The following is a 10031-nucleotide window of genomic DNA, read 5'->3' as shown; positions in this document are numbered from 1 at the left end:
TTTGAAATCGCGTCAATTTGATATAAATTCGCGCGTCTTTCTCGGCCATGAGGGAACATCGTTGTGGAACTATGGGATTGAAATATGTGCATGCGCGAAGAAAACCACCGCGCAGCAAGGAATACACACGTCACTATAGTGTATGCCGCATTGCACAGTTCAAGCTGGAAACGTCAGCACTCTAAATAGAAATGTTTCAAGAGAATTGGAAGGGAATACACGGTTCTTCGTGTATGCATTAGTGCATATTTTCGCGTCTTCAGTCGCACACTAGAGTATACATTCGTTTCGTATTGGTAATATAAAATATAGCGAAAAAATGTCCGAACCAATTTTAAATCCGGTGAGTATACTATTCGTTTTTTCAATGTCAAAATAAGTACTTTGCTGATGAGTGGACTGCAGATGTTTATGCAAATTTCCAATTTTCATAGACGAATTTTGAGAAAGTGGAATGGAGTATAATCCTATTTTAAATACATGGGAACAGCCTCTGTAGATCTAAAACAAATAAAAATCGTACTAAATTCTATCGATTTATATTATAGAATTTTTGAAAATTTTCGTAAGCCATAAATGCATAAACATCCGCAGTGTACTGATGAGCAACGCGAAAAAGTGACAATCATTGATCCACGATAAATTCGATACCTGCAATACCGTTGTATCTGCAATGACATACGCGTTATCTAACGTGTAATTTTCTAATGATAGAGTTGGCTATATTTTGTGGAATGAACCACAAATTTGAAATAATGCTTTCATTTTAAATATACGTTTGTTACATTTGTAGACTGTGCAATTTAGTAAAAGAATTCTTCTATGTTAACAGGCAGTACCTTATGTGGGGGTCGTCGAAGGAGGTCTGATACCTGGCAAAATGGTAAAAGTTCAAGGAAAAGTTCCTTTGGATGCAGTTTGCTTTGCTGTCAACTATCAACTGGGACCTGGATTAAACCCGAGGGATGATATAGCCTGTCATGTATCGCCACGTTTTCCAGAGGGTTTCATCACTAGGAATCACATAGAATCGATGGGTTGGGGTGTAGAAGAGAACGATGGTCCTATGTGGATTCAGCCTGGTCAAGAATTCGAAATATTGCTTTTATGCGAACCTGCATGTTATAAAATTGCTATAAACGGTAGACACTTTGCACAATTTAATCATCGATTACCGTATCAAAAAGTTACCCATTTGGTCATTGACGGCGATGTACAATTGAACTCTATCGCATATGAAATTGTTCCTGTTGATCCGCCTCGTTCTCCAAGAGCTGCACCTACACCTGAAGTGCCCACAGCAAACTTTGGACCTCCACGTAATAAAGAATTTTGTATTTCTTTACTCCTTTAATCAAAATAATCAAATATTGGGTTGGAACAAAAGTTCGTAGCATTTGTAAATTAAAATTGAAAGCTAAAATTCAGATATTCATTCATAGATTTATCCAATGATTCTTCAATTCTGTTCTATTACTTTTTGCCATTTTCGAGATAAATTCTTATGTTATCGAATAAACATATGAATAAATACCTTAATTTTATCTCCGATTCTCAATTTGAAAATGCTACGAACTTTCTTTCCAACCCAATATAATTTTGCTGCATGAACATAAAGTCTATAACCAGTCTCTAGGGTCAAGCGTAGCATTTAACGTGTTAACAATGAATTTTGTAGGTATCATATATGCTAAATTTTATTATTATTTCAGCCCCGGGAGGTTTATATCCAACAATAGGTCCACAGGCACCACAGGGTGGATATGGACCACCACCGGTTGGTTACGGTCCTATGCCTGGAGGATATGGACCACCACCTGATTATAATCCTCAACAGCCATATGGGTATCAACCAGGATATCAAAAAGCAGAAGAGGAAGATATATTTGGTGGTTGTTTGAACAAAGTTGGTATGGCATTAGGCGGATTAGTTGCAGCTGGAGGCATAGCTGCTGCTGCTAATGCATTACAAGTATGTAACTAAAACCAATGATATTCATTCTAAAATATGATATACGTATTTTATTTATCTGATCGAGTGTATGCCACAATACAGGACAGAGTGAGTACCGAAACTTTCAAAAATACAACTGTCTACTCATTAAAATTTGTAGAAAAAAAAAGATGATGAGACTGAACAAGATCATGAGAAATCGGACGCTTCAAAGTCGAAAACAGAAAGCGAGGGTGGTTTGAATCTTGGCTCTCTTGGCGCAGCTTTAGCAAGCACTTTAGTGAGCAACGCTTTACAAGGCAACAACGCTAACGCACAACAAGGCTATCCTCACCCATCCGGAGGGGGTGGTGTGTTAGACTCTATCCTTGGAACACTAGGTGTGTGTACGATTTACAATTTAAACAATTACAATCATCTGCTTACTGCAGAGCAAGTCTGGTGCTTTTCTATTTCCAAAAATTAATAATCCATTACAACCTTCCACTAATACTCGGCTCATTAAACATGATAAATGGCGATTTAAAGTGAGTAAGGCTATCATGGAATGTTGAAATGATTACGTGGATGACATCATCTATTAAGAACTATTCTTGTCTTACCAGTGATGATGGAAACCCATAAATAGTAGATATTTTCACACAAGTTTACTAGAATTAAAACATTGTTATATTTAGAGAAGGGGCCCGGCTTAATCTGTATAATAAAGACCCGTAAATAGATTTTTTTCATTACATTCCTGTAAAAAGTTCTCAGAATTAGACTTGCTTTTCGTGCTTTAGAGTGACTTTACCACCGAAACACTTTCCAGTTATTTTGATGACTTAAATTAGTATATTTTGTATGTTTAAATTAGGTGGTGGTGGTCATAATACAGCCCCAGCTCCACCACCAAGTCAGCCATCTGATCCGCTGTCAGGAGCTCTAAGCGGAATTCTTGGCGGAGTTTTCGGCGGCGGTGGTGGAACTCAACCACCAGGATATCAACCACAAGGGGGCTATGGAAACTATCAACCTTCTGGCGGTTATTCCAGTCCACAACCGAGTGGAGGTTCAGATCTTTTGTCGGGACTAGGGTCTGCAATTGGTTCTTCTCTGTTTAGCTCTGCTTTGGATGGTCTCAGCAAGCATGGTAAAGGTGTAAGTATAAAATATTTTCGAATTTTTAAATTTCTATGAATTTCATAATTTAATTACATGTGTTCCTCGCTCTCGTACAGAAATCTCACGATGAAAGTAACTCAGCTCCTGCACCACCTTACGTGCCGCCTCCTTCTCAACCCACTCCACCTTCGGATAGTCCTGCTTCTGGACACAAATTAACTGCAGACGAAATCTCCAAAGGCCTAGGTTTGGACGATTAAAGTAAGTTGAGACAAGTGTGTCACAAAATAATATACATATATGTATAAAAAGAGCGAGTCACGCTATCTTTTTATTGACTTCGAGAAACGCGCTATGTTATTTTCAATATAAATAGCGAAAATACCACAAGTATAAAATGCATATATTCCGGCCATGACAAGAATTCATGAAGACAGCTATTTTAATTTTGTGCATAGTATATATTTGAACAAATATATATAAGAAAAAATAGTACAAGTTGCCTGAATCTCATACGAAACGATCTGATATTTTGTATATAAATTATTTATTTAAGATAGTTCTTCACTCAATATGCTTTTATAGAGTACCATATAGCAGAGATTACGAATAAATGTAATACAATATATTTAATATACATTTTTCAAGCTTTATAAACGGCTGGAGTGAAGATTTATAAGCTGATTGTTGTTCTCTAAGATTTATTATATTTTTATGAGAGTATTAGAAGCCTTAAAGAAATATATGCCTTATACATTAATGGAATGCAGAACATTTTGTTATTTATTGTTGACGTAATATACAGAAAATAATAAATATATACCTACCTACATAAACATTTTCTTAGGTGGTGGATTTATTTTTAAGAAACATCTTCTCTGTCTGAGCTTGAACTCACAACAATAGTGTTTTCATCCTATAATAGTAATAACTTTTTTTTTAGCAGATGCCACATATTTGAATATGTATTCCATGTTTCATGTACGATATACTTACTTTCATAGATTTTAATGTTTTAAGCTCCTCTCGCTTTTCTCTATTGAAAAATCCAAGTGCAACCAATCCCAAAATTAAGAACATAAGTAATATAATACCTAAAGTTACTGATAGAATGATTATCCAATTGGCAAGCTGCTCAGTTATTGGTGAACCTAAGAACATTGTAGCCACAATAGCATTATCAGGTTTGTTGTCATATCTCTGAGTAATATTATGCGGCTGTGCAATATGTACGCTTCCATTAGATAAAAAAAGTATGATATCTTTTTTTTGTAAGACAATTGCTGCGAAAATAATACAATAAAGTATATGAGTTACAAATTACAAGAGAACCTATTAGTATTAACAAATTACAAGGGAATCTTACGTTCCAAATTTGTTATATAAATATCCAATGTAAGAGAAAGTCTGGCGACAGATGAATAACTTGCGAAGGGACCCAATGCACATTCAAGATGTGTACATTGGACATCCGTGTTCGAACAATTCAGATATAGTGATCTGTTCATCGGAGGTAAGCTCATTGAAAAATTTGTCTCTGCTTGAAATTCTTGCACATTAAATGAGGAATTTGTAGGATAAATGTTTGACGTGCTAATTGACGGTATCGAAGATGTAAAATTAGAGTGTGTACAATAAAACTGCTGCCCATCCATGTAGCCGTTCGTCTTATTAAGATTAACAATATGTACATCTCCGGTAGATTGTTTCCAATACGATGGAATACTAACTGTTAATATCACGGTCTCAAGTGGGCTTACACCAAATTTTTGAACTTCGTAAATGTGTTCAAATTGCACACTGGTCAATTGGTGTTCTTCATTATGATTATAATACGAATACAGATCATCGTGTGCTTTCCTAGTAGATTTATAAATACAACATTTATGAAAATTATCATTATTTAATGCTGTCGTGCATTGTACATAACAACATTAATAATTATACTAACTAACCCAGCTATTGTTATATCAACATCAGCATGAAAGTATATAATTAAAGAGTCCGATTGATTTAATGGATCCACCTGTTCGCTTTGCATAGTAAAATTTGCTGTTAACTCTGTTTGTTTAACGTCATATCGAATTTCGCTCATATCCAACTGTAATGTTACTGTTTCCTAAAAAATATGGTAACATTTATGGTAAAACTGAGTAAGTGTAATTGGAAACGGTAGAAAAATTAAAATAATTGAAGATTGTCGATAATCTATCTTGGATTTGTTAAAATTTATCTAATCGTCAAATTTAATTTTGCATAAAGTTCTGCAGTCTGTTTGTAACAGTCAAAACTTACATTCTCTCTCAATGGATTTCCAACGTCGCAGATTACTTCTAAAGTATTATGCATACGAGATCCCTCTGCACACGCAGGTGGAACACTTGCTAGAGATAATACTTGTGGGATATATATGTACACTTTAAGTTGATATGCTGGTTCATCATAGTTATAGGCATTTATCATAAGTATGACAGTAGACGTGGACCCAACCGTGTATATGTTACCCTTTAAATTTGTTGCTAATTTTATTCTAACATCTGATGTACAGACATTGTCTTCTCCACAGTCTACAGCAAATGGCAGTTTTATTGAATCTTCGGTTTTAGAGAGAAATTTATTTATACTTGCACAGGTTTTACAGAAAATATCTGGAGTTGCTGTTTCAGTTTTAGGCTGTAAATCTTTTTCTAAAGCAACTGATGTAGATACCTCTAATGGGTCTATTAGGTTTTGAATATTTTTCTAAACAAATGAATTAAGTAGGTAATACAAGTTTTATGTCACATGAATCTTGTTCTTAACAAGTAGACTGTAGATCTCTTTATCCGCAGTCCATTAATAACATATTGGATGATTGCGAAAATTCGTGTCCGATTTTTGGAGACCCTGACATCTCCAGTTTTTACGAAATTTGAATCAAATTGTTCGAATCTGAAGAAAATTGTAGAAAATGATGATGACTATATGTATCAAATTTTGAAATTAATAAAAGTGTTATTTTATAATGTAACTACTTAGTTTTTATTTTTAAATCGGGCACGAACTTTTGCAATTATCTAATATATTATCATATATTTACCTTTAAATGAATTTTCAACCGGTCACATACAGTTTCTTCTATGGATACTGTTTGGATAAATTTGTAGGTTCCATCAATACGTTTTTCCAACGTTTGTTCATCACTAAATGTTCTTCCATACAATTGGTCAATTTTTAAAGAGTGAACAACATCTGAGTAAAACAGAGTTTGTTAACAGTGTTCATACGTTTTCAAATAGATCACTACTTTGTGACATCTTTATTGTACACTTACCTAGAAATTTCGGAGAATATTTTCCAATATAAGTCGTGCATACATTAATAAAAAAATACGTAGAGTTCTGTAACAATTTTTCTTCTTCAATATGATTTAATATTGTTGTTAAAATTATGGCTGGTTTAGATTTGATTAAAATCGTTTGCTCCGATAAATAAGCCCCTACAGCAATATCGGGATACATATCATTGTTTATATCTCGAGGCTCAGAAATTGAAATTCCAAATCCTCGAATGTTTCCTCCAAACTGTTTGCCAATTATTTTTTGACTGTAAGGTTTAATTATTCCTTTCCTATTGCCGTTAAATATATATATTGCACCCGTGTCTTCAACATATGGTGCACCAACAGCAAAGTCGGCATATCCATCATAATCGATATCACCAAGACAAGTAGCAACAGTACCAAACCGACCTCGAGATATCTCCCCTTCAAATGTGTGTTTATCAACCAAATCCTACAATTAATATCTAATATAAATATAACAATAGCACGAGAAGTATTTGATGCATAGTATACCTCACGTAGATTTAAATCTGTTTAAATATTTACAATCTTTTAAACATGTAATGTATAGTCCTACTATTGAAGCATAAAATATATATTAAAATTGAAAATTCAACTTTTCCTCCAAATTACACTTTTCGAAAACTGAAGGCACTGGAAAAAAACTGGTTTGAGATTTCAAACCCTATAACGATCATCTACTACTTATTGAAATACAAAATATTGGGTTGGCGAGAAAGCAATTTCGGTATTTTAAGGTGAAATAAAAGCCAATTTTTTTTAATTCAAGCAATGAACTTTAATCAATAGAATATTTCCCAATTCGTTCGATGATCTTCTGCCATCTTTCTGGTAGCTTCATAATTCTGCGCTCATAAAACTTCTAGTCCTTATCAGCAAAAAACTATTGCAAGTGCGATTTCAGGTTATCATCATTAGCGAATGTTTTCCTCTATGCAAAGAGTTTTGTAAACTTCAGAATAAATGGTAATCTGATGGTGCAATGTCCGGGCTATATGATGGATGTAACATCACTTCCCATCCAAGCTACAATAATTTTTCACGTGTTATCAAAGATGTGTATGGCAAAACGTGTGGTAAAACATTCACTGACGATGATGACCTGAAATCGCACTTGGATCCGTTTTTTGCCGATAAGGATCAGAAGTTTATGAGCGCGGAATTATATGAACCTACCATAAAGATGGTACATAGAAGATCATCGAACACAATGGAAAATATTTTATTGATTAACCCCTTGCCTTACAATATCGTGTCTGACTCATGATGAAGATTCTGAACATATTTTGATAATATTTTGGTTTTGTTAATATACAGCTATTGGAGAACATATAGGCATACAATTTATATAAAATTTCTCCTTTTTTAGGAAATTACGATCTACAGAAAAGTTCTAATCACTGAAACTAAAGTTCATTGCTTGAACACACAAGAAATACTTTCTTGCCAACGCTATACATGTAGTACTGAAAGTGTAATTGTTTTGGTATTTACGATAATTACATGTTTTTCTTTTTATACATACCCTATGGGCAGCTTTATAGATGTATATGCGACCCTCATCCAGATCTTTCGACCAATGCGGGGCACCAATTATTAACTCGTCTTTACCGTCATTATTAATATCGCATGATGTTAAAGTTGCTCCAAAGTATTCACCATACTGTTCTCCCTTTATAAATAGCTTCTCGGTTGCTGCTCCGTTATATTGTTTCAATACAATAACCTGTCCATACATATTAGCTGCTTTTGGAGCACTAGAGGCAAACCACAATTCTGGTTTCCCGAAATAATAGCCAGACGTTACTGCGTATCCTAAAAAGATTTTAATTTTTACCTTCTTTTTACAATACAGTATGCACAAGGTAAGTTATCAACTTTTCGAAACACGGTGGTAAGAAGTCATTGAAAAGGAAAAAACTACCTCGGTGATCAATGAACTATTGAAATAATATTTACCGAAGTAGTCATCGTAACTACCACCAGGTAGGTCTATCCTTTGTGCTTGTTTAGTGGGTCCTGCTATTAGAATTGCACCTGTCCAATGCCTAATACCAGGACTGCCTAACATGGCCATCCGTTCTGATATATTAGATGGGATATGTAAAGAAAATCCAGTCTGACCCATTCCATAATCAAAAAGGCCATAGCCATTGCTATAGTACACCAAGTTCGTAGTTTGCAATATTTGATGCTCTAATTTTGTTTCGAACGGTGCAATAGTGTTAACTGTATTCCAGTAACAAGTACCCGTTATATAGATGTAAGATTGGTACTTGGCAATAAATTTCCATCTTGGAGCACAAACCTGTTAATATAATATATAAAAATACCACTCAAAGCGGTAGACTCGTTTCCAGAATTACAAGAGTTCGGGAAGCGCCTTCTCATTTCTCGATAATACAAAGATGGAATTTTTCAGTAGCCAACAGCGCTAGATAAAAGATCAATCTAGGCCGCGATCGCCCTCGAAAGTCCTATTTTTACGTTTATGAGGCGTAATTTGCATTATTCACAGTCACAGCTTTATGAAAATAGCTACATGCGCAGTTGTATGTATCCGAATAATGCAAATTACGCCACGTAAATTGGATAGCGGCCTCGATCGACCTTTTATCTCTATCGTTTTTTACTACTGAAAAACCCCATCGTTGTATTATCGAGAAATGAGAACGCGCATCCCGCACCCTTGCAATCCTGGAAAAACGAGTTTACTCCCTTAAAATGTAGAGAAAGAAACGTTCATAAGAAAATAGATGAGATATTAACTTACCATAATTCGAGGATCAGTTTTATTTTCAACAGCAATCGTTGCTCCGATCCACGTATTATTTTGAATCATTTTATGTTGATTATTAATATTCCACTCTGTACATGTGCTACTAATTGGACACTGATACACACAACCTGGTTCAGTTACGCTCGATGTTGCACTTCTATTTGCCCTGGGTGCACCAACAAGTAAAATAGAATGTTCTCCATTTTTATAAAACGCGACAGAGAATCCGAAATAACTTCCTCGTTTGTGATAGACATTTTTTGGAACGTCGAAAATTTTGGCATTATCAACGTCCAAATTATATGGTCGTACCATTATAAGCGTGCATAGCCATATGTTGAATATGACTAGCAAAGATAAATTGACCATTTTCAGTAAAATAAACGAGAAACTATTAGCCAGAGAGTATAACGTATATTGCTGCTACGTAGATTCTTTGACTTTGTGAGGTGATTTCATATCTTCAGGAAGTTCTAAAGACATATCTAAAAACCGCAAATATGTTGTGTGGTATACTATCCGACATTAACGTTTTATAATATTGCCGCAGTTCTCTCTATACCGCAAATCCATAATAATAAAATGATACATAAATTTAAGTAATTCTCTCCTTTATTTGTCATAAGTTAATAGAGAAATATAAATGCAGGATTAAATAATGCAATGTTCTTAATTTGTTTTCAAAGCTGAACATATAAAAAAAAGTATATTAATTTATTGTTTTATTATTTTTCATCACACTTACAAACCATGTCAACAATACACATTAGCCGAGTCGCATTGTTATAGCTAATGTAACGTTACTTTATATATAATTCTCGGTGGTGTGGTAATTTCGATTACATATAATG

The 10031-nt window shown here is 34.5% G+C and overlaps 2 protein-coding genes across 5 annotated transcripts; one reads left to right on the top strand and one right to left on the bottom strand.

The window, feature by feature from the left end:
- Positions 1–200: 200 nt before the first annotated feature.
- Positions 201–3894, top strand: LOC143213755 (uncharacterized). Its single transcript, XM_076433895.1, has 6 exons — positions 201–343; positions 833–1319; positions 1713–1972; positions 2115–2334; positions 2811–3094; positions 3175–3894. Exons 1-6 carry the CDS (start codon positions 320–322, stop codon positions 3316–3318), a joined length of 1419 nt encoding a protein of 472 aa, XP_076290010.1. The 5' UTR covers positions 201–319; the 3' UTR covers positions 3319–3894.
- Positions 1246–9928, bottom strand: LOC143213749 (integrin alpha-5). Of its 4 annotated transcripts, XR_013010027.1 has the most exons (12): positions 9175–9928; positions 8361–8709; positions 7927–8216; positions 6372–6831; positions 6138–6289; positions 5354–5800; positions 5014–5177; positions 4425–4918; positions 4055–4341; positions 3886–3974; positions 3152–3300; positions 1246–1348 (listed from the first exon to the last, which is right to left on the bottom strand). XR_013010027.1 is itself a non-coding variant. In XM_076433885.1 (11 exons), the coding sequence occupies exons 1-10, from the start codon at positions 9547–9549 to the stop codon at positions 3921–3923; spliced, it is 3072 nt and encodes a 1023-aa protein (XP_076290000.1). In that variant the 5' UTR covers positions 9550–9928; the 3' UTR covers positions 3077–3300; positions 3886–3920. The 4 variants fall into 4 exon arrangements, 3 of the variants coding, with proteins under 3 accessions (XP_076290000.1, XP_076289998.1, XP_076290001.1); XM_076433885.1 differs by lacking the exon at positions 1246–1348 and having other exon boundaries at positions 3077–3300; XM_076433883.1 differs by lacking the exons at positions 1246–1348; positions 3152–3300 and having other exon boundaries at positions 3894–4341.
- Between the last annotated feature and the right edge of the window lie 103 nt (positions 9929–10031).

This window comes from Lasioglossum baleicum, chromosome 11 (assembly GCF_051020765.1).
Source record: "Lasioglossum baleicum chromosome 11, iyLasBale1, whole genome shotgun sequence".
NCBI lineage: Eukaryota > Metazoa > Arthropoda > Insecta > Hymenoptera > Halictidae > Lasioglossum > Lasioglossum baleicum.
This window is presented reverse-complemented; position numbering and strand designations above follow the sequence as displayed.

What these genes read in the sequence shown, in the direction of transcription:
- LOC143213755 (XM_076433895.1), top strand. Translation starts at nt 320, where the DNA reads ATGTCCGAACCAATTTTAAATCCG. An exon ending in AGCAAACTTTGGACCTCCAC is followed by an intron (nt 1,320 to 1,712) that starts GTAATAAAGAAT and finishes TTATTATTTCAG; the next exon opens with CCCCGGGAGGTTTATATCCA. An exon ending in TCAGCAAGCATGGTAAAGGT is followed by an intron (nt 3,095 to 3,174) that starts GTAAGTATAAAA and finishes GCTCTCGTACAG; the next exon opens with AAATCTCACGATGAAAGTAA.
- LOC143213749 (XM_076433883.1), bottom strand. Translation starts at nt 9,549, where the DNA reads ATGGTCAATTTATCTTTGCTAGTCATATTCAACATATGGCTATGCACG. An exon ending in TCTATAAAGCTGCCCATAGG is followed by an intron (nt 6,832 to 7,926) that starts GTATGTATAAAA and finishes TATTAATTGTAG; the next exon opens with GATTTGGTTGATAAACACAC. An exon ending in GAAATCCATTGAGAGAGAAT is followed by an intron (nt 5,178 to 5,353) that starts GTAAGTTTTGAC and finishes CATATTTTTTAG; the next exon opens with GAAACAGTAACATTACAGTT.